The 24,630-nt window shown below is 27.3% G+C and overlaps 2 protein-coding genes across 14 annotated transcripts in view; one reads left to right on the top strand and one right to left on the bottom strand.

Moving 5' to 3' along the window:
* LOC107453665 (cytosolic purine 5'-nucleotidase) overlaps positions 1–11,000 on the top strand; it is a 135,530-nt gene extending 124,530 nt beyond the window's left edge. For 7 of the 13 annotated variants that reach the window (XM_071187383.1, XM_071187380.1, XM_016070560.3 and 4 more), the window contains exons 18-19: positions 8,641–8,759; positions 10,696–11,000. In XM_071187383.1, coding sequence (XP_071043484.1) covers positions 8,641–8,759; positions 10,696–10,923 — 347 coding nt within the window. In that variant the 3' untranslated portion in view covers positions 10,924–11,000. Of the gene's footprint in view, positions 1–1,531; positions 1,598–8,640; positions 8,760–10,695 lie in introns of all 13 variants that reach the window. The other 6 variants (XM_016070561.2, XM_016070558.4, XM_016070563.3 and 3 more) reach the window with 1 other exon arrangement.
* A 2,437-nt stretch (positions 11,001–13,437) lies between these two features.
* The window catches only part of LOC107453669 (uncharacterized), a 17,203-nt gene continuing 6,010 nt past the window's right edge, over positions 13,438–24,630 (bottom strand). The window contains exons 2-8 of the mRNA XM_071187376.1: positions 23,944–24,026; positions 22,845–22,924; positions 20,508–20,661; positions 20,049–20,176; positions 16,555–16,743; positions 14,838–14,988; positions 13,438–13,677 (exon numbers count right to left, since the gene is read on the bottom strand). Coding sequence (XP_071043477.1) covers positions 13,457–13,677; positions 14,838–14,988; positions 16,555–16,743; positions 20,049–20,176; positions 20,508–20,661; positions 22,845–22,924; positions 23,944–24,007 — 987 coding nt within the window. The 5' untranslated portion in view covers positions 24,008–24,026 and the 3' untranslated portion in view covers positions 13,438–13,456. The remainder of the gene's footprint in view (positions 13,678–14,837; positions 14,989–16,554; positions 16,744–20,048; positions 20,177–20,507; positions 20,662–22,844; positions 22,925–23,943; positions 24,027–24,630) is intronic.

Below are 24,630 nucleotides of genomic sequence, written 5' to 3'. Positions count from 1 at the left end.
CAATGTAATTAAGAATGCAATTAAATATTTTATTTCGCCGTATAATAAGTCATGAAAATCCTTATCGTTTTAAATACTGACTTTTTAATTTCTGTGAGTAGTCAATTAACACCATAGTAGCGCAAAATGATGCTCATGACAGGCAATATATGAAATCAAACGATTCCAAATCCATTATTTTTTGTGTACAATGTAAAAAAAATATTCATTTCGCATTTTTTTTTTGTCTCAATAAATGTTCTTAAGCATTCTATATAATCTCGCAATTATTGGACATCAGTCCTAAAAAAATTAAAATTTATTTTAAATTGAATTTTAAACTCTTCCTCACACAATTAAGCCAAACCAATTTTATAAACCCATGCAATCAATTCCCGTGTTTCTCTGTAAGATTGGCTTAACTTTTAATGTTTGAATAAATTAAACTATATGCGTAAATAAAAATGCATATTGAAACACCAGTTTCGGAATTACATAGAAGGAAGATCACATTTGGCCTTTTCATTGAGACCCTTTACTAAAATAAAACACAACGAACCAGCAGGAACGAAAAAAAAAGAAGAAAGAAAACCTGTTGTATACGCTTTCACGGTAGTCTAAATTTTGTATGTAGTTGCGATTTCGAGAAAATAAAGTAGCGATAACTTGCCAAAGAAAAAAACCGGATTTGAATGGAGGGGGTGACCCTCAGGCCAATCGAAACCCTCACTATAATGATTCAATCCTCCCAGATTTCTGAGGAGTTTTAACCGTTTTACTGACCACCAGGGGCAAAGGTTTCCTCCACTCTTCCTCTCCATAGACAGTTCACTTCCTTTTTCAGGTGCCAAACGGCCTTAAATTTGCACATTCATAAGTTTTTTCTTCCTTTTTTTTTTGTATGTCCTTACAATTATAGAGTACTAAGATTTTCAATTTTCTGTACTTCAAATTAAATGTTACCATTGTTTCTTTATCCACATTTCATGTAGCAATTTTTAAATAGATTCACATTTAATGCACTTAAAACCAAAATTGCTAGTAAATTGCAAAATCCCTAATAAATTGAAATTGATATAAAAATTACATTTCTTTAGTATGCCAATTCTAAAATTTCAAGTTTACTCATTTTTACCCAGAGGTTCAGCTACATGAAACTGAAACTCTATCTCTCCTATTTTTTTTACTAAGAAAAAGCAAGCAAAATTCAGTTTCAGCTCTCAAATGGCAATTAATTGATTTTTTATCATTTTGTTATTGTTTAGTTTTATTTCAAACAAATTGCCTTTATATTATTAAATTATTCAATATTATCAGGTATAACAGTTGGTTTTAATTACCCATTTTTTCCCCTCATCAGCAGTTTTAAGTATGTTTTTGTAGCCATACATTTACTTAAAAATCTTTCAAATGTTTTTAAATTAATTAAATACTATTTGTTTAATAGTTTTAAATTAAAAATTGATGTATTTTAGAACTTAGTTTGAGTTTTGCAATAAGATTTTTTTATCATACATTTGTAAGTACATTATTATTTTTTTTTTTTTTACAGAAAGATGCCTAGATTTTAAGAGCATGTGTGGCAGAAAGTTAAAAAATTTCTGCCACACGGCCATAGGTATCAAATTTTCTTTCATTTCATTTTGTTACCCTCTTTATCCCTCAGTGTATGGAAAATCAGCCTAATTATTTATTGTCATTAATATTTATAGTTTATATCTTTCTCCAAAGTCTGTTTCCTTTAACTACTAATGTCTTTCCAATTACTGAACTAATCATTTATTTTCATTAAATAATATTTGTAAGGCCTAATCTTCACATTTTTATTAAAAATTATTTATTATTTTATGAGTCTGATATTTTTTTAAATTTTTTTATAGTAGCTTCATTTGCTTTCGTTTTACCTGCTACTTTTTTAAACAAGGTGCTTGCTTTTGACCATGACTGCAGTTTTCAAAATGTCTGAAGATTATTTTATGTTATAAATAATACTAAAGTTGTTGAAAAGAATTACAAATTTCAAAATACTAGTTTTGAAAGAACAAGAAATTTCCCCTTTTTTAAATTTTAAATTAGTAAATAGTCTTGGAAGTGGGTGCAGATGTATTATGTATAAATTTTTTTAAAATCTGATCTGAGTGTATGACATGGTGTGTCATGTTTTAAACCTGTTTCTTCAACCGCAGTATTAATACTAGCTGTAACTTCAGAAGTTACTCACAATTTAATTCAAAGCTTACTATGTTTTCAATAAAGAATAATAAAAACAAAACAGTGACCTCTCATTTATGCATGGAGGCGGGGGGCCACAGGAAAAACTCTTATAAGCAAGACAGGCATAAGTGAAAAGCTATAATAAAGAGCTTAAAAATAGAGCATTAATGCATTTTACTACATTATATTTCTAATTAATACTATGTATACTTGACTGAACATTTAAATAAGATGAGATTCAAATTTCAATAAACTTAGCTATAAATAAATTAGTATGTAAAGGAAATGAGAATGCTTACATATCCAAATTTCGTTTTTATTCCAATTATGAATTTTTCACAAAATAATTTACAATCGATGTTTGTTTTTGTTTTGGGGAGTTTTCAAAATGAGTCTTTTTAAGTCCATAAAGACCTGAAAAAGTTTCTAGTGCCTCTAAAGCGCTGTGTGAGTTGGGAGAGCTTTTGTGGTATCCTCTTCATCATTGTCGTCCATCTTTTCATCCTTGTCGCCACTGTTTATTTCAGCTGCAATTTATCCAATCTCCCACAATTGAGTTATAATTGAAGATTCTTCAACGTCAAGGAATTCGTTGAAAGTTCAATTACCCAATCCACCAGATAAACATTCCAATCTTCTTCGCTAATGTTGTTTTCAATTTCATTTTCTGACTCTTGCTCCTCAGATTCAGATTCTTCTGGAAGCAGAAGAATCTGACCCTCTTTTTTAAAGTAGTTTTGAATACACTTGTCTGTGATGCTTCTCTTTGGTGAGCACAACATGTGTATTGCACCAAGGACAGTGATTTGATTTAGCTTGTCTTTCGTCTGAAGTTTTGTTCCCATGGCAGCCAAAAGAGGATGAAAATTTTTTTTCTATAGTGTACTTTTACATAACTTATGGCGCGCAGATCCAAAGGTTGAATTTCACTTGTGTATTTCGCAGGGAGGAAAACAAATTCCTTATTGTTGAAATTTGGTGAGTCTTGTGGATAAGCAGGGTATTGATCCATGAATAAAAAATTTTTTTATTTTTCCTTTTCCATTTTCCTGTCGAATTTATGAAGGAAATCCAAAAGATGTGTGATTTCATCCATGCTGTTTTGTTGCTACTATTGTTGCATGGGAGCTTCTTCAAATTTTTAAAACATTGCAGTTTGTTTGATCTTGCAATGACTAATGGTGTGAATTTTTCTGAGCCATCAGCATTGCAACATAACAGGACAATTGTCTTTTCTTTACTCTTCTTTCTGGCATGCCATGATTCTCCTTTAAATGCTAAAGTTTTGTCGGGCTTCATTTTACGAAAAAGTCCTGTTTCATCGCAATTGTCGATGTTTTTTAGTTCGTATCCTTTTATTAAAGTGGTCAATTCTTTTTTCCTCTGTTCAACAGTTTCTTCAATGACACTTTCACTTTCCCCAGAAAAGACACATTGCTAAATCCTGTCTGTTTTTAAATTTTTCCACTCATCCCTGAAATGCTGAAAGGTTTTGCCTGTCAAAACACTTTGACAACTGTACAGCCCTCTCCCTTAAAAGTTCTGCATTAACTGGAATGTTTGAGGCCATGAGCTACTTTAAACCATGTCAGCAAAACCTTTTTTAAATTCCTCATACTTTCCACCTTGAATCCTGCTCCATTTTTCGATTGCACACCACTTTTTCGATTTTCTACTGCAACTGCTTCTCGATTTTTTTTAAAATCCTTCTTAACGTTGATTTAGGGACATTAAAACTCCACCAAAACTTTTTTCGAGGTGAAAGGATTTTCTTCAAATTTTTTATTACATCCCTTTTAAATGAAAGCAGCAATTTTGTCCTTTTCGCCATGCTGAAAAGCAAGAATCTATCTAAACACCAACAAATTATCTTTAGTTAGTCGTCCATGTTACATGGTTGTTGTACTAACATATTTTATTGTCTCTGAATTTTACTAACCTCAATCTCCAGAACTACCCCTTCTTACCCCTCTAAGGAAATTGTGTTCCTGGAATTTGAACAATAGGGTCTAAGAGATAAAAGAGAACTGACTAGTTTACTGGGTAAGCAGTTGGGAGTCATCAAAAGCCTTAAAATCGGGTGAGTTAAGAGAAAACAAGTGTGAGGGTTGACTGCATAAAGACCACGCAAACATCTATTTGGCTATTGATGTTTTGCTTTACAGATTAAGTTAGTTACCAAAATTTATCTTTATAGCTTTAAATTATTAGGATATTTGTATAGGTAGAAAAATGCTCAAACTTCAATCGGTAAACTACGTTAAACTTCATTCTTTCAAATAGTAGAAATTGTAATAACATGCATCCACTAGTGCAATGGGGAAGGTTTTAAGGGAAGTTGGCTTTAAGGGGGGAAATGTCCAGTTTTTCATCTATTCTAAAATTTACAACGAGCATCTTGACTTCTTCTGTACTTTTATTATTGCCATTACTAATAATCGTCTTGGTGCTTATAAATATTACCTTAGTATTTAATCAAAATTTTAAAAAACCCTAGAAAACAGTTTTTTTTTGGCTTATTTAAAACTAAAGGTTAAATAATATTTTTGCCCCAAATTATAAGTAACTAAACCATTTAGAACTATTTCATTGAAATCTTTTTTAATTATTGATTAATCTTTTTAATAAAGAATAAAAAAAATTCACTTTTGTTCTATAAATATGAAGCATGATAAAAGAAGATTTTGAACATACTAATTCATTTCTTTACAGCCTTACTTAACATATAAATAAGCATTTAATATTTAAATGTTATTTTAATAGAGCATGAATGTAGAAGTTAGTTTCCCCTTTGATTGTCAGTGTAAAAATGCTTTATTTCAGCATTATTTACTATAATGTTACAATTTAGCAATATGTAATGCATTATTATCTGTTAATTGATAATCTTATATTGTTAATTATTTATTGAATCAATACAAATTCTAATATAAAGGAGCATGAGATATTCAAGCTAATATATTTTACAATTGAAAAATATTTAAAATTAATAGAATGATAAAAAGATATAAGGACAAATGGTTTGCATAAATATGAATATATAGAATAGTAAAGGTATGTCTTTGAGCTAATGGTTTGAAAAATAAAAAATAAATTACTCTTGTCATTTTTTCTATAAAATGGGACTGTAAATTTTATCATATTCTTGTTCACATATGGCAGCATTAAATAAATTAGCGCAGAAATACATTAAAAACAACTGAAATGAATTTAGAATATTTTTTTCTTAAACTGTTTTTTTAATGCAGTATAAAAATTTCACTTTGAGAAAATTTAAATATTGCATGTAAACATACTACATATAAATAATGTAAACATATAAACTATACAAATTTGTTTACTCTAGTTTTAGAAAATAATTCTAAAATCAAACTAATAAAGTTTAGATAAGTACCTTTCTCCTATTTATACTTTTGATTGTAGCAAATGTTATGTATTTAACAAGTAGGTAAAAGCTTTTTGAAAAACTAACTTTTTCAATAATTACATTAATTAATTAATTTTAAAAACTAACAGAACGCTCAATTAGTGAAGATCTATTTTATTTAAGCTTTTTTAAACTATTCTACATTTATATTTTTGAGGAAACCCAATTCTATGTAAACATATATAATTTGTAGATTTATGATTTAAACTAATATAGATCCCCCATGAGTAATTATACTCAAAATTGTAAAAAAATAAAAAAGTTTTCTTTTATTTAGTTGTAATCAATCTGAGAGAATTTGCATGAAAATTTAAAAAAAAATTATTATAAAGATTTCTTTTTCTTAAAAAAAAGCAGACGAGCTTTTTTTTTTAAAAAAAAAAAAAAAAAAAAAAAAAAAAAACAGCTNAAAAAAAAAAAAAAAAAAAAAAAAAAAAAAAAAAAAGAAATTGTTTAAACCACATTGGTCTAAATCAGCACTCCCTGTTTTTGATCATGGTCCTTTTGACAGGAATGAGAAATAATTTTTTGCATAAATCAACTTAAGTTCCGGTAATAACTAATTGATTAGCATATTGCTTCTAGTTTGAGAGTGCTGTTGCGAAGACCCTAAAGTTTAAGAATTATAGTCTTATTATTTTAAATTTAACTGTGGAGGGTTTTCTTTGTTTCCCTTTTCATGTAATGAAATGATAATCTAATGATGATTGTGATCCTTTATCATTGTACAACAATGACACTGGATTACAAATTTTATCCAGCTTTTAACAGTAATGAAAAATTCAATTTCTTCTGCAAAGATTGCTTAGATTACTTATTGCTTATTGCTTACGAATGATTACTTATTGCTTACGAATTACTTATTCCCCTCACTTAAAAACTATTATTAGGAATAAATCTTAAGAATTTTCTATCAATACTGTCGATAGTTAATGTACAGTGCACGAAAAAAAAATAAGCGAACCACCTTAAATTAATTTCAATCTAATGATCAGATCTTCTTGTTCTAGGATTGAAACGTAATGGTTTGAGGGAGGGGAATATAAATATTCATATTAATTAGTGTGGACGATATTTTAAGTTACAGAATCAAATAAAAAAACATACTTTCTCTAAATAAGCATACCTTTCTTCAGACGGATTCAGATTTCTTACCCTCAAAATATAGGGGGTGGCTGTATTCTAGGAAATATGGTCCCGATGGTTTGGTCAGGAAAGTGGTTCAAAGTTTGGACCCCTTAATGTTAATTTTACTTTTTGTATATTTTGCCATATCTCAAGAACTTTTCAAGTTAAATAAAAAAAAATTTGCAAACAATTATAAAATTCATTTATCAAAGATATATTCATACAAAGTATAACTTTTAATAAATTTTTTTTATTATTTTATTTAATAACAGTTGAAACTATTTTGAATTGCAAAGTATAAAATTTTTGACTTTTTAAAGAATGTAATTTTAAATGGCAACATACAAAATTTAAGATAAATTGGTCAAATAGTTCTTGAGAAATCGGATTTTGAAAAAGTTGTAATTTTAAAAATTTGATTTCTCAGGAACTATTTGGCCGATTTCACAAAAATTTTGTATTTTGCCATGTTCTTTAAAATGATTTAAAAATTTGTATTCCTAACAATTCAAAATTTTCTTGACTATTATTGAATAAAAAAATAATAAATATTTATTATAAGTTTTTTTTATCTTAGAATTCTCTTTGGAAAAACAAATTTTACAATTGTATGCAAAAATTTTTCAATTCGTTTAAAATGTTCTTCAGATATGGTCAAAAATGCGAAAAGTTAGTTTAAAATGCCTAAAGTTATCATTAAGGAGTCTAAACGTTGAACTATTCTTCTGGTCAAAGTATTGGGACCATATTTCCCTGATTACGGCTACTCACTATATTTTGAGAATCAGAAATGTGATTCCATTATAAAAAAAGGGTATATTTATGCAGAGAAAGTACATTTTTGCGTAACTTAAAATATCATCTGCGTATTAATAATTAGCATATTGAGGTCGCCTCTCAAACCATTATGATTGAGTCCTAGAACGTAAAAATTACGATCATTAGATAAAAAATTCAGGATGTTCTGTTTTTTATTCTGTGCAGTGTAAGATATAGATAGAAAGTGTTGTTGTACTATTAATTTTCAAGTAAGTTTTGAAAGTAGTATCTAAAATTTTTAAGATAGGTGTACATTGAAGAATTTTTATCATCTATTTTTTATTTTCATAATTTGGTAACATAATTGTATTAAAGTTCATAGACAATTAAAGAGATAAAAAAAATAGGAAATTATCAGACATTATTGAAGAAAATACAGTATTTTACCGAAATTAATTGAAAGGGAACTTATATAAAAGACTTAAATTCTAAAATATTTTTCTTAAGACTTACTTTCCGTCAACAAAAAATTCTTCATTGTTATATTTGATAATTTTGTTTAGTATTCTAAACTACTTTCTAAAAAATTAGGAAAGCAATTAATAAAAAGATATGTATTTGCATAAATAAAAAAGATATATTAAGGAATTATAAAAAAAGACTATTTAAGAAAAGAAATATTGGTACCTATATAAATTAATGAAGCCGTAAATTTTTGTATTAGCATACTATGTAAGTCAGGCATACTATATGGTATGTACTAGCATACTATGTCATGTCTGTTACTGTGATTAGTTGTTTAAAAATTATTTATTAATTTATTTACTCAACTGGTAAATTTAGCTCACTAGGTTCAACTAAAATTTTAATCAAATAAAATTTTAATATTTTATTTTTATAATTATTTGGTTTTCAGATATATAAATTTATTTTAAATATCATTTATGTTGTCAAGCACCAGTCTGTTACTAGCTTTTACTTTTGAATGCTTGATTAGTTTCTCTCTCTTTTTTCAGCAAAACTGGAATTACTATATATTTTTTTTAATATAAACTATGCATTATTTAATATCATTATTTATATTATACAAGTAAATGAGTTTAAATTTTAATAATATAAAGTGTTTTATTTAGGTTCGAGACAAACTCACTTTGCTAGCCAAATTTGTCACTATGCTGATTTGTATGCTAGCACATTTATGAATTTGATGTACTATCCGTTCAGCTTTATGTTTAGAGCCCCTCCTATGCTTGTAAGTATTAAGGAACAATTTGTAAAAGCTCTTTGAATTATTTTTCATTGAAATTTTTTTAAATTTCTGTAAATACTAATATTTTCTCAAAAATATATGTTTAGTACAACCTATTTGTTGATAGTACTTGTAGATTCATTCTTATAATATGAAGTTGCTACCATTATTAGTGTCACAAAAATATTAAATTTAATTTTATTACTCTGGACCATATTATGTTAAGAATAGCTTTTTAGTCATTCCAATTTCCCATTTTGGGACACATTTATGAAACTGAATTTTTTAATTACTGGCTTTTAGTGCTAGAGAGCATTTTTTTTTATCTTTGAAGATAAAACAGTCTCATAGCTAGAATTTCTATTGAGGAAGGTCACCCTCTCTTGGCTGGTGAGGTATCCCACCATGAATGGGGTTGCCTAGTTGGATTTTTAATTTTTTTAATTACTATTATTTTAAAATCCAGATTTGTTTATTTATTATGTTTCTTTTATATTAATATAAATAAATATATAAATTAGTATTAAGAATATATTGACCAATTTAAATATTTACTATATTTGATACAATGTAAGTTTTTGAAAATTTTCTTTGGAGACTGCAGATGTTTCTGTGTAACATCTGTATGGTGAGAGCAATTAGATTATTCTAAATTTTTGATGCTCTTAAATTACTCTTGTTCATTAGAAATTTTGTTTAAAACTCCAATTGTTATCCTGCTTATAGAACTGAAGAATTACTACTGGGTATTTCTTTAAGTTTTGTGATTGTGGAGTCCGTGATGTTAAAAAATCAAGAGTACACTCTAGTGTCAAAGAAGCTCCCTGTTAACAATAATTCATTTAACTTCAGTAGGAGTGTAACTTGAACTATTTGTTTTGAATCTAGCATAAGTATTGAAGAGATTAGGGAGAAAAATACAAAATAACTTAATATCTAGTTTACAAACCATTTTGCTTCTGAACAGACCATTTTTGAGTGGGGGTGGGCGCTGTGTCTTGCTTTCAATTAATTTTTAAAATTTTTTAATAGTTAAGGTACAATCTAAACAAAAGTGGTCAGTGATTTAGGTTCAGTTCAAAACCACTTGCTTAAAGCTAAGTAGCTCCAGTGAAAAATGAGTGAATCAAACCTGTTTATTTGAAGACTTAATTTGAAGAAAACCATGTTGTTGTAGGGAAATGTCTCGAAAATATTTGGTTTAATGTTATAAAGCATATCTTATGAGCATAACTTGATTTTATCCAGGGCTTTTGTGTAAAACTTAAATAAAGTTTCCAGTTTGGTTATGTCAGAAAATAAATTATCAATTATTTGTTGAAATTAAAATATTTTTGAAGGGTTTAAAATAATCCCTTTATTTTAAAACAGTTTGAAAATTGTAAAAATACAACTTTAAGAAACAACATTTGACGTTTGCATCTATTTTGTCACGAGTTCTACTTATAGTGTAGTTAAAGCTACAATTCTGTATTAAGGTGAACGGAATTTGCTTCATGTTGATCTTACACTCTTTATATGTAGAAAGTGGATAAATTATAAATATCTAATGTGTATTTCTGACCAAATGTGTTCAGTGTGTTTTAATGAGATATACATGTTTCTCATATCAGAACGAATTAATGACAGTGCTGTGGGTCTTGTAATATAAAAAAATGCACAAGGAATAGAACAGTTTAAACACAAGATTATCCAGTTAATTTTTATGAAGAATTTTTCTGTAATAAACAATGAGAAGACTTGTTATTGACCAACACTTTATCTCATTTTAACCATTAAGATTAGCACTTAGTTCATGAAAATCTGATCATTGGAACAAAGTTATTTAAGGTGATATGTTATTTTTTTCCAGCTATATGCTTCTTGTAAAATAATTTTGATGATAGCAGTAATAATACCAATTAAGTACATTCTTTATTAATTATTTTATTGTCGACAGATGCCTCATGAATCTACTGTTCAACATGAAGAAAGGAATTTCATATCAGATGCAGAAGCTGAGGAGCTGGATGAAGAGCTCATTAAAGAGCCATTGAGAAGACGATCAAGGCTTGAAACTAGTGAAAGCAAATCGGTGCCTCATTTGTTTGCTGAAACACCAAATGTTGTTACTCATCACCATGACACTGATGATGATGAAGATACTGATAAATCTGCTGAAAATTAAGAAAAATAATATTCAACAAACTCTGTTAGGTTTTTCAAGCTGCATTTAAAATAAATATTTTCATTAACTTATGTGAATTTTGACTTTTTTTCTGTCTTGTGTGAAAGTTTATTAATTTATTCTGAGTCACATGATCTTGTAAAAATGCATTCTTTTTGTACATATTTGTCTGCGTAGAGCTGATATTTATGATTCTATTAAAAACTAGAGTTTTGAAGCCAAAAGTATGAAAATAAATTTAAAAGAAGTCAATAATGTGAAAGTAAAAAATTGGATTTAAATGAAATTTTTAACATTTCACAGCATCTTATTAATTTTATAAACTCTTATCACTCTCTTGCATGTGCAAAATGTATGTATATATTTTGCACATATGAATTATTTAAAACCTGGGCACAGAAACCTTGCAGCACAGGAGCGAACCTGCAAATTATTTTTCATCTAAGTTGATTTCATATTTTCAGGTATAGTTTTTGTCTAATCGAGTTAAGATTGTAGACATATGTGAATCAATGAAGACAGTGCTGTAGATTTACCCAATACATTTTGTTACCAGGCATGTATACATTCATATTAAAAGCATTCATATACATGTTTCACTAATAAGTATCACTTTTTTAATTAGTGAACAAAAATATTTTTTTTAATTAGACTTATTTTTACAGGTAATTGTTTTTGATAGTGAAAAAGCCAATGAAATGTATTTTATGATGTTTTTTATGCTGATTTTCTCAATAATCCATATTATGCATAAACCTCAACTTTTACTGCCATCCAGGTTTCCTTTAATTATTTCTACTGGCCTATCAAAAATAAGAGGTGCATTCATCAAAAATAAAAAGATGAATTAGCAACTGATATCTTTGATTTAGACATTTTCTTAAACATTGATAAGAATTTTGATTTTATTGTTAATATGTGCCAAAACCAATAATCGTATTTAAAACTCTTTTATGTATTTTCTGCATAATGATTCTAGAAAATCTGAAAAACAACTTTAATTTCTAATATTTCTTTTTTTTTTGTTTTTTAAATTATTATGTGGTTGAATCAAAATTGTTTCTATTTCTTGAAACACTCACATATGCAGGTTCAAAAAAGAGGGTAGGGTTTATGTTGTTCTATGTAGATTAATGCAAAAAGCGTTAAATTAAGCACAGAAGTCTAAAAAAAAATAAAGCACAAATGTCTTAAAAAAAAAGCTTAAATGTCTAAAAAAAAGTAAAGTGCAAATGTTTTGTATCATATCTTTTAGCTTTAGTTTATATTCAGGATGTCTGAAAAGTATGGAAATGGTTTATTATCTTCAAAACCTTGCCTTAAAATACACTTGCGTAATAATTTCCAAATATGCATTCTATGATAACAAACTTGACTCCCTAATCTCGCATCTCACTCCCTGGGAGTGAAGTGTTGCTACTTGAAAATCCTAAATAGGAACATCCATTTTTTTTTCTTTTGCAAATTTGAATTCTATGGATAAAGTATCTCAATTTGATTTCAGGTTTTCGTGTTTTGGTCTACAGATTGTGCTGTAATCAACAAAAAATTAAAATGTGCTGCAAATTGTTTAAAATGGAGGCATCTCATGAAAATCCATGACAGATTGAAAAAATAAAAATGGGCATATTTGATATTTTTTTAAAAAAGACGTGACACCAAGCTCAACCCTTAAGAATTAAACTGGGCAAGCATCTTTAAAATCTTAGAAACATTTTTTCTTCTTTTTTTATTGCAGATTTAGATTCTCCATGGGGAAATACATTGATTTGAGTTTTGAATTACGAACGTTGGGTTTAAAAATCTAATTTAATCTAACTATTTCAATGAAAAAAAAATGAAAGGAACATTTCTTTACTTCAAACTTAATCTCTTCAATTTGTCACATTTGATCTCGCTAGATAGGTTTTTAAAAGTATAAAACCTGTCCATTTTTTTTTCAATATGACTTTTATAATGTTTTTGGAAATACTTTCCTAATAAAATGTATTTGCCCCAATTTTATTTCTCTAATACAGTGCTATCTGTGAATGGAAATGCAAAGATCTGTAGGTCAAACTGGAATGCTTTTATCTGGTGAATCCTTTTCTGCAATAAAGAATGGGAGTTCATAATAAAGATTTTATATTTGATTCGTACCACACCCTCAAAAGTAAGGAGGGTTCAAGTATGGAGAGTTTTCAAAAATATTTTGCATGTATATTTTTTTTATGGATATATTCCGAGATATTTAATCGTTTCCATATTTTTTGAACACTTTGCTCAACAGAGGAAGAGAGGTTACTTAATTTTTAACACCTTTTTGCAATGAAGTGTTCAAAGCTCTGTTGGTAAACTTTTAAGAGTTTTTTTTTTCTCAAATAAATTGTTCTGTTGAAATTTTTAAAAAATGCAATTTCAAGAAATGTTTTGCTTAAAACAAAACTGAAAGGATAAGTTCTTATTTTTTTTTTAATATTTTTTATTGTAAACAGAGAAATATTTACAAGTTAAAAATGACTAGCGTTTTTACACATTTTGTTAGAAAAGTAGTTTAAGCAATAAGTTTCTGAGCAGCGTGATTCAAGAAATCTTGAGCAGCATCAGCAACTTTCTTTACGCTGTGTTGAAGAAAAACTTCTGCCTTAGGACTGAATGTGCGGGCATCTTGAACAACTCGGTTGAATTTATCCAAAAGGCTCATTACCTTGAATGCTGTTCCCAAGGAAGTTCCTTCACCTAGGTTGCCACCAATATCTAACAAGTTGAAGCTTCCTGAAATTGCAAGTACAAGAATAAAGAGATTTATAAGCGCATTCTACTATAAATTTACCACAAAAGATCCTATGGTGAAGAGTTTTCAGGTATTTATAACCATTAATTTAATTTAAGATAATAAAATTCGTAATTTCGATGAAAAGTTTGAATTTAAACGTTTTGTGCATACAGTGAAAGAAAATATATCTATAAAGTGAGAAAATGACTTTCTATCTTACGATAATTATACTAAAATTTAATTATGGGCTATCATTATTTAAAAAGTGAATTAAAAAATATGCTGCAAAAAAATATTTTACTGTAACTCACAGTGTTATTTTTTTCTAGAGCATGCACCCCTGCTTCGTGGAGAGGTTATTTATGCCACTGAAAGTTGTCTATTCTAGCAAGTTCTATCACCCCTTCCTGTTGTTATAAGTTTCGTATACTACACTTTTTTTTTTTAACTTAACCTCCTTGGTCAATTCTATTCAAAAAAAATTTCCTCTTTTTTTAATATTTAAATTTTTTATTCTTTTATCAAAATTTTCTTGTTCCCTTATTTAAAATAGTTAAACAGAATAAAAATAAAATAAATTAATAAAGTAATTTTAAAAATTATCAAATTTTTTTTCTTCACCTTGTAGAATTTTTTAAATTAAAATTTCCGTAACACAAATTTTTAAGAAATATACAGTTGAAGTGCGTCAGGCAAAATAATGATCTGCCACATTTTTAAATTATTCGGTGAGCGCATTTCGCTGTTATCGTTCGGGAATTCCTTTAGTCGAAACTTCTAACGTACGTATCTGGAAACAATACTAAAGAAGTTAAGTGCAAAAATGCCATTTGTAGAAAAAGCATAATTATTAATTTTATTGCCAACAGTATAGGGCACACATTAGAGGTTCCGCTTCCCATGAAAATCTGCAAATTCAATTTTTTTTGCATCAAAATCAGTTCAAACCATTGTATCGTACATTGATATCGCGATAAAACTCCTGAAAAAAACCACTGTCATCGGTCCTTCAAAATAGAACTTTCTAAAATCAAATGCCTCATGGAAATATTAGTAAGGGTTATTCAAAGAAAAATAATTAATAGCATCTATTTTAAAAATCAATTTTTTATGAGATAATTAAAATGTACATTTAACTAAATAAAATAAGAATACTCACTCATAACTAAGGTTTTTTCAATTTCGTTGACCAAGTCGTGAATTTTAGATCGAACTTCAGCAACAGAGTTCTTCAACTTTTCGTATTCTTGAGGCAGTTTTTCTTCCAACAAGTTCAAAGTTGCTTCCATTTTGTGCAAAAGATCCAAGATCTACGAAAAAATAAGAAAATTGTACAGTTATATGTCATAACGAAAATATTGTATACGAAAGTTATTAACTGTTTTATTAATTTTGAAATTTTACGTAAAGTAGGGAACATTTTGTTTATAAAGAAAGTCGAAAATTTTTTAAATCTAAAATTAAAGATCTAAATTCAAAGTTAAATCTAAGAGTTGGAAAAGGATCTAGAAGATATATATGAAAAATTGTGATAGCTCTGGGAAAGTTCTTATTTTATTATACAATATTCATTTATTTTGCTAAGTTTTTTAATCATGAAGATCTCGGTAGATGACGGATCTCAGTAACGCTTTTAGAGCGTTTTCGGCGTGGAAAAATGTTCTAAGTGTTCTTGTCAACAAAGAAAAATAATTTTAAAAAAAGCCACAGTTTGAGTATTTTAAGTTCAAAGTAAAACTTTAATGCGAAACTTTATACTATATCTTCGTTTCCGTACATGATTGTTTGAGCTTTAAAATGAACAAATAGTTTAAATATTTAAATTATTAAACTTTTTAGTCAATGAGATTAAAATCCATGAATAATTCGTAAGTCTTACAAATTTTTATGAGTCGAAACAAAGCGTTGGAGTAACTTTTCAAACATTTAAAACTTATATCCCAGAAGATTTTATTATTTTACAAATTAATGGTTTTTCTTCATATTGACGTTTTGCGCCATTTTCATACTTAGCATAGAGGGCGCTGACTAATAAACAATCATGAATAATTATTACTAACTCAACAATTATATAAGTAACATATTATTCAATAAAAAGAGTTATTTTATGTGACGTCAAAGCCATCGAGAGAGAGAACATCAAGGAGCGGACAATTTGAAAGAGTGAAGTCTACAACTAATGATATGGATTGCTTACTGAATGTAAACAATAACAAACTTTTTAAAACCGAAGGAAATTAAGAAAACCTCTAGGTATCCCTCTGCTAGCGTTATGTTTACGAGGAGATGTGTGAATAGACTTGATATTCTAGAAAGTTTTATTATTGTGAATTGTGTTTAAATGTACGCATTAATTTCACCATTCGTAAGACTTTTCTGTAATTATAAATTCTAAAAAGTCGTTAGCCGTAAAAAAAAAAAAGTTGAGAAAATTAAAATCACTACATTATTAAAGCGTAAGGTTTGTCATGTTACGAGTGTTATCCCCTACTTGGCTATATTTGTGTAACATGTCAACGTTTGTTATTTTTTGCTTCCCATCATAGCATGCTTTCAGAGTCTTTCAAATTCGTTTATTGTTTGTTTCGTTTAAAGTTAAATTGAAATAACGCTTTAATTGAAAACATGCAAATATAATAATGTTGGATGGCCCGGTTTTTTAAAACTTAGGCTTAAAAACAAATCGGACGTAATAACCCGGAAGTCTTACGACGAATTTTAACCACTATCGTAACCTATGCGTAGCTTTATACGGTCAATCTTCCATTAAAAATTTTTTTTAGCATTTTTTTCCTAGTATTTAATGTTATTGAAAAGTTGAGTTAAAAGTCTGTGAATAAAAGTAGTGAACTAAGTAAATTAAAGTAGGATATTACCAGAATGTGACCTTCATGCTCAACTCTCTCAAAAAGATCTTCAATCTTCTTTACAATGCTTTGTGCAGTATCTTTATCATCATTACCTTGAAGACCGAGTTCCTTAAGAACATGAGTAGCGAAATCCTTGACGTGGGATTCAATACGATCCTGAATTTTGTTGAGGGTTTTTTCAAGCTTTGGTTGGAACTTAAGAAAAAAAGGAAAATTTTTATATATTGATTATGTTAATGAGTCATTTTTGTTCATAAAGTCTATTTAATACATACAAAACTTGAACTAAAAATATTTAAAAAAGAACGTATTTCACTTATGCGTAACATCTTCAAGTTACTACAATTAATGCAAACTTGAAACTTAAAACAGATAAGACTCCAATAGTGAGTTTTAATAATAATCATCTGAAATGATCGAATGTCGTTTCGCAAACCAATAATTATATCTTGCTGGAGCGAAGATTTCTGTTACAATTTTGAATCATTATCTTACTCGAACCATAACTCAGAAGTTATTACTGTCCGAGGACGAGAATAATTTTAACACTAATTTATCGAGATAGTATTTCTAAAATTCAATATTATGCGTAGAATAAGTCAGAATTTTATATATTTTTGGACTCAAGAGTTAAGTGTTTAAAAATAGAGCTATTTAAAAGCTTCAATGAATCACTATTTAAAGAAATATATATTTCAAATAATATAGTTCTAAATACAGCACTTTGACGTCTTAAAAAGAGAGTGTATTTTTTTAGTATATTTTTTGCTGTTATAAGATGGGAAAAATGTGAGAGACAAATCTTCTATGATCATTTTTAGAAAACTAAAATCTTTATAAACTTGATGTTTCTAATCTTTGATACATTTTTTGTTCAATTTTTTTTCCTTTTATTTTAAATGAAAGTTTCAATATTTTAATTTGCTTTAGCTTACTATTTTAAGTATTTTACGCTTTTAGTTGTTACTATTTTAAAAACGTTAAATTTCTTTAAATATAAAATTTCATATTATTTCTTTTTAATATTTTTTTTAAAAAATAACTATGAAATAAAATCAAATTATGTTTTACTTATTTTCCTGTAAACAAACTAAATTAATATAACTAAAATATATGTATTTCAAATTTCAGACCGTTATTTTTGAAGTTATATTTTTTTAAAGTTGGAAAAAGCATGAAAACGGTCTTAAGGAAAAAGAAACTATTAAAAAGTTTCAAAATCACTCGAAGCTCAATGTGGGAAAAGAAAAACGATTCCATTTAATGTGTTAAAGATCAAGGCGTAGGGAAAAAAAACGATGATTTCATTCAATGTGTTGAAATTTAATGTGGAAAAAAAGAAAGTGATTCAGATTAATGTGTTGAAGTTCGAGGTTTTAATGTCCTGTCTCGCATTCTTATATAGTTACTATTACTATTTTACAATTCGAATGATAATTAATTGCATTATTAAGTAATGAAAAAAAAGCTCATGATTCATAAGATTTATGTGCCCCGCATTCCTGAAACAAATAAAAACTATTCATTCATTATTGAACCATCTTTAAAGAACAAGGGATAGATAAATGTAAAGTTTGATGACGTGAGAACTGAAAATTACTACACCAACTTCATATTTATTTGGGCAATACGTACTTAGGATAACGGAAACAACCGATGATATAAACTAAGTTTGATTTGAAAAAAAGATGGTTGAAAGATTACTGGAATTTTTCGCTTATACCTGCTGAAGATAATCTCTCTGAAAGGCTATATCTATTATATAATTTATACGTTTAATGAAAAATATGTTTCAGAAAATTTTTATGATATAAACTGTTCAAAACAATTTATGGGACTATTTTAATGTGATTTTTTTCTGAATCTATGCAAGTGTAGGGAAAAAATTCTCATTTTCCTATCAGATTTTTAAAGCAATTGATAAAATGGTATCTTATTGCTTTTGTAATACTGCAGGATGTTTCTTTCTTTTTCAAATGTTATTTTAGAAACATAAAATATTCTAGCATACAATAATAAGTAAAGTTTATTTATAGACTTAATTTTGTTCAAATTGAGAGTGAGATTAATCATACATTTACTCTGACAAATAATTTGACAAATTATTTTGATAAATTTATAGTTATTAGTAATAAGGTAGTTTAATAAAAGTAAACTTTTATTTTTCTTGCAAGTCAGGATTTCAAAGCCATTAAAAATTTCCTAGTCTTAGAATCTTATATAAGACAATAAATTTCGAAATCTCCAGATCTAGTTTCTGTTGCATAATTTTGTTTGAAGTAGCGTAACACGTAAATTAATAACAGGAATTACTTTTTAAAAGAAAAAAAATGCTATATTAATGATAAATTTAGTTACAGAGTGGATTTTGTTTAAATAATAAATGCAAGAAACATTTTTAGTTTATGCGAAAATTTAATAAAAATATGTCAGAAAATTTAATTTTTCTGTAAGCAGTTTGAATGCAAAGAAATAAGAAATAGAAATCAAGTCTTTTTACTCTTTTTTTTATTTTCCGCAAATCAAAGAAAGCCCTCATTTATCACAAGCAACGAAAATTAAGATTGATTTTGAAAGACTTCACTGTCGGCTGTGGTTAAATAATGAATTTAGATTATGGTATTCATGATTTCAGCCTTGCTGATTTGAATTTTTCTCATTACATTTTCTTCCTTTTTCAGTATTTAGTTCTTGTTTAATAATAGTTAATTAATAATATATTTTGAAGAACAACTTATGAAAACAAATCATACTGAAATTTTTTTAATCAAGATTCCAAAAACACGTTAAAGTTGAATAAAAATCTTAAAGAAGATAATTGTTCGGTTTTTAAAAACTAAAATGAAATAAAAATAACAAAAATTAATATCTAGATTTGGTTTAAAGGGAAATTTCTTAGTTAAAGCAATTTGAGTTGCAATATTGTTTTGAATACATTGATCTTAGTTACTTGAAACTAAGGGATAAAAACCTTGCTTATATTTGTTATTATATTATTACTTATGCTTGCGTCAAGTTTGGTCAACATTGACTAATTTCAAAAATGAAATTCACTTATTTCGATAGAAACATCGATAGTTTCCTTTATTATACGGTCGAATTCTTTATATATATATATATATATATATGTATACAAATTCAAAGAAAATTTGAATGGAGAAATAAAAAAAGAGAAAAGTATTTAAAATAAACAAAAAAAATTTTAAAATTTCAAATTTTTTTTAAATTTAAAATTAGAAAATTTAACAACTAAAAAATCTCGTCATCAGCTCAAACAATTACATCCGTATATATTGTGCTTTCTAATATTGTATTAATATAGCCAAAACAAAATAAATCACAAATATTCAATATATATATACACAGCTGTGTTGATAAATTGGGATGTATTTTCTAAATTGAAAGTTATAACTAAGTTGTTTCGTTGAGAAGATAAATGATATTAAGAAAATTATGTGTTTATATAGCAAATAGATTTGTTCATTAAAAACTGAGCTTACTTCTTTAGCATCTTCTACAACTCTGTGAGCTTTATCAGCCAAGCTCAAAAGGTTCAAAGCTGTGCTCAACTTGGTTCCTCCAGAGAGTTCAGTCAAACTTCCCAAAAGATCGAAACCGAACTGAACGTCTGTGAAACAAAATTAGGTTTAGAAGAAAAGCATATCATACATTTATCTACAAATATAAATTAGTGTTTATAAAAAAAATTGAACAGGCTTTTAAAGTTATTAGATAATCATATAAAGACCTATAACTTGCCGCAAGTTAAGAAAAAATTATTTGGTTTGAGATGGTTATTTTTCTGTACTAGAAAAATGTAGCTCAATTAATTTCTTGGTAAATTTGTGCAACTTTAAATATGATATATACTTTTTTTGAAGTTCCCAGGCTTTGCGAAAATTAAAGTGAATAAAAGAATAAAAGCAATTGTTGAGTTATTTTATATTAAAAGCACCTACTTTGTCTTCCCAAAAATTCCTCAATTGTTTCAGTTACTTTCTTGAGTCCAGCTAAGACTTCATCAGCTTCCTGATGCACTTTTTCATAGGTTTTTGGAACAACAGCTTTTACTTGCAGAACACCACTCTCAACATGGTGAATGACATTAATCATCTGCAATGAAACAAAAACTATTTTATTTAGAAGGGGAAAAAAACATGTTTTGTAAAAGTAACGAGGTAAGAAATTTAAAAAAGTAAAGAAATTAATTTCTAGTGATATTGAAGTATGTACAAGGATAGGAAGGTTATATGCTGGAAANTTCAGCCCACACAATTATATCCGCAAAACAGAGTGCTTTCTGATATTGTATCAATAAAACTAAAGACAAATATATTAATACAATAGTGTAAGGAGCACTCAAAAATTTTTTTAACAAAAATTACAACAAATAAAATAGAACACAAAAAGTAAAAATAGCATGTAAGAAAAGAAATTAAAATAAAAGAAAAAGAAAAAACAGTATAAAAAATGGACTATAAAGCGAGTACCGAAATCAGATCTACTATCTGTTGTTTGTTACTTTTTACTTATTATTCCCCCCCCCCTTTTTTCATATGTCTATAATTTTTTTTTTGTTTTATCTTCATTTTGAACTTGTTTTTTGGTGCTGTTTATGCTTTTGATTTTTAATATTTAAGCAAGAAAGAAGCAAATACTCTTCTTAATTGTGTCGAAACACTTTTGGTGGGATTATTTATACACATGAATGAGAAATCGTTTATATAATTAATTGTCATTTTAAATAATAAGAAATGAAATAAGGGATAGGAAAGGGAAAGTAAACATATTAATTAAATTTAAAGTAAAAAAGTAAATCAAGTTAGAAATAATATAATGTATTATTTGATTGTTTGCCAATTACATAAAATTAAGGAAAATAAAGTCATTAAGAGTTTCGGAATATAACTGGTCTTTGGTTATTAGATGGTTTATATATTCGATGAATAAGACTGAAATCACAACTTAGTTCGGATTTAAATTATAAAGCCACTTAGGTTTTAGTTAATTATACAGAAAGGAGGATTAAATCTACTACTTCATAGACGTAATGCATCTTAAAATGTGTGTTTCAGATTCTTGTTTGAAAATTTGTTGTTGCATAAGCAAATTTTAATCTCTTCTGGAGTTGAAAGCTTCCAATTATATTGTAGAACTAAGCCAAAAGCTAAGATTGAAAGATGCTTGGCTCTTGTGAAATTCTTTTTACTTTTGAACACTAACGTTTTGAATTTGAGACTTTTCAATAATACATTGTTTTCACCTTATTACTTTATCTAATTATACGTTATTAGAAGGAGACAGTTTTCTAAATATATTATCCTTCTTAAATGCATCATTTTTCAAAATGAACGTATGAGCTTACTTGTTTATTTTTTTAAAAATTATGACTTAGGATAGGCGGTGTTATTTATGAATCTTTTAAAGGTTAAAGTCTCTTCAAGAAATATATTTCACTAATGAAAGACGAGCGCTGGTTTTGATTCTGAAACTCCTGCTTTGAAAGCCATTTAAAGTGAAGTATTTTATTTGAACATGCATTCTTTTTCGTCGATATTAAATAAATATTTTTATGTTAATGTTATGCATTTTGCACTTTATAATTGAAAAAAAGAATTCGTTAAAATATTTTCTTCATATTTTTCATTTTATAAGAAAAATTAATCTAATGCATTTTAATAGTTTTGAAATTTAAAAATTCAAAAGTTTTTTATCACCATCTATTTAAAGCAAATTTTAGAACTTAAATGATTGAAATAGAAAATTATTTAAATGTGTTAGATATTTTAAAATTCCAGTTTTCTATTAAAATTCCCTGTTTTACTCCTGTACTGAAACTTCCTAGTACAATTTTGTACTTTTATAACTATTTAAATGTATTCAAATTCAAATCAATGAGTAAAATATGTTCCTAATAACTTTTACCAATTACGAGTTATCTAAACCAATGGAAATGAATATAATGATATAAAAAACTTTAAATAGAAAATAAAGTCCACTTATACGTTAATTTATAAAATATGAATTGCAAAGGCATAATATAGGTTTCAATGCTTTATAGTAGCTATTTTATGTATTATGTTGAAAAAGGTTAACCTTCTTTATGGTTATTGTGTGGAAATGGGCTAGAAATAAGAGTTTTAACTTATATCGGTAATGGAACTATATCTTTGATCACTCAAAGCCTATTAAAGAATTTTTTAAAATCTCCTTCGTTTTTAAGTAAAGTTTGATAATTAAACAAAAAAATAAATTTTAAACTTAAAATATTTATATTTGTCGTTGGATTTTTTTACCTTTCCAATAAGGATTTTTCCATCTTCTTGCACAACATCTTCAAGTTCTTTAAGATAATCGAGCACAGAAGTTCGGCCAACTATAAAACAAAAATACCTCGTAAAATTTAAGAAAAAAAAATCGTATTTCGTTAAAATAAATACAGGATGTTCTGTAACCACCGCTTTAAAATCTACATTTCAGGAGCTTTTTTTCAGAAATGAAGTCTAATAAATATGTAGAATGCAGATTTTAGGTGAGAAAGAAGCCCATTAACAAGATTATTAAAAAGACCCATTAACAAGAAAGGCGATATTTTAAGACTTCAAAAGTTGTTTGATTTCTGGAGAAAAATGAGGGGAGTTATAAGGCGATTATTATAAACATCTTAAAGTTTCATTCGACAACCAAACTGCTACTCTTATTTTCAGTCTACTCTTATTTTCGCAAAATATCAATAGGAGGAAAAGCCACAGTTTCGTGAAAATGAAAAGCTTTTGCAGTCTAATTTTTTAATATTTAAAAACTTTCTCCAATGCTGCGTTACGTGGGCTCATAGAAATTTGCAAAAACTGAAAATACTGCAGTGAGTTCGATAATTTTCCTCTAGGTGTAAAAATGTCGCTTGATTGGCGATTTTTAAAAAAGTTTAATAACTTTAGAAAAATTTAAGTTATTAGTCTGTTCAGAAGCCCAGATAATTCTTCACGGCAAGATTATGATTAAGACGGCACTTAAACTGAGGCTTCTTGGCGACAGAGTTTAGAAAAACAGCGCTAAGGCGACATTTCAGCTACATGGTACCCACGATAAGTGATTATTAGAAAAGTTTGATACCTTTACTATTCTATTCCTTTACTATTGACGAAATTCGTTTCCTCGAAGAAGTGTCCATAGGTATTTCCTCATTTTGACGAAATGTTCGCTAGGAGCATATACCAGGAGTATCCATTTTTTACAGTGTGGGCTGAGTGTTTTTTTTCTAGTGTTTTTTTCTACTTTAAAAATAGTAATTTAAGACTCCTGAAATGTTTAATTTTTTTCTTCATCTATGACAAGATTCTAAAAATTTATATGAAGAGGCGATTAAACAACACTCTGTTTGTTCGAATTACTTACTATCAGTAGGCAATGCTGCAGTTGAAGCAACAGCCAGACACAAAACTAACAATACGCCGTTCATTTTGAATTGTTTGAAGTAGCTGAAAAACAAAAAAGGAAAATGCTTAAAAATAATAGTTTTCTTTTATCAACAATTATAATATAAGTTATCATTGAAACTATTTCTTGTAATCAAACTTAATTTGTATCTTTATTCAAAAATTTTTGTTTGTATATTTTTGTAGTTATGAGGTTTTAATTTCGGATGAATGAAAATTTTTAAACTTTTTTTAACCTTGTAATAAAAGAGAACATGAATCTTTTTGGATATTTTAAAAGTTTATACTTAAAGTGTGAACAATTAAAGTCTTACAATATCCTTGATAGAAAAAATTCTGGATCGGAAAAAAATTACTGTACTTGCATGGTAATGACAGTTCTGGTAAAAAAAAAGAAAAAAAAAATACAATTCTTATAATAAAACCAAAATATACGGTATTTAAACTATTATTACCATACATTTGGTAATTTTTCTTTTCCTATGGTATTTTTTCTGTTTACCGTAAGTTTTAGTTTTTAAAATGATATTTTTTTATTATTACACATTTAGTAAAAATACAAAACTGAGAAGTAAATCTAACCAAATAAATGTTGTCCATGCTATGCTACAAGGTATCACGATAAAATTTAATAAATTTATCGTGA

The sequence above is a fragment of the Parasteatoda tepidariorum genome, chromosome X1, assembly GCF_043381705.1.
Source record: "Parasteatoda tepidariorum isolate YZ-2023 chromosome X1, CAS_Ptep_4.0, whole genome shotgun sequence".
Taxonomy (NCBI): Eukaryota; Metazoa; Arthropoda; class Arachnida; order Araneae; family Theridiidae; genus Parasteatoda; species Parasteatoda tepidariorum.
Note: the sequence above shows the minus strand (reverse complement) of the source record. Positions and strands in the feature narration are given on the sequence as shown.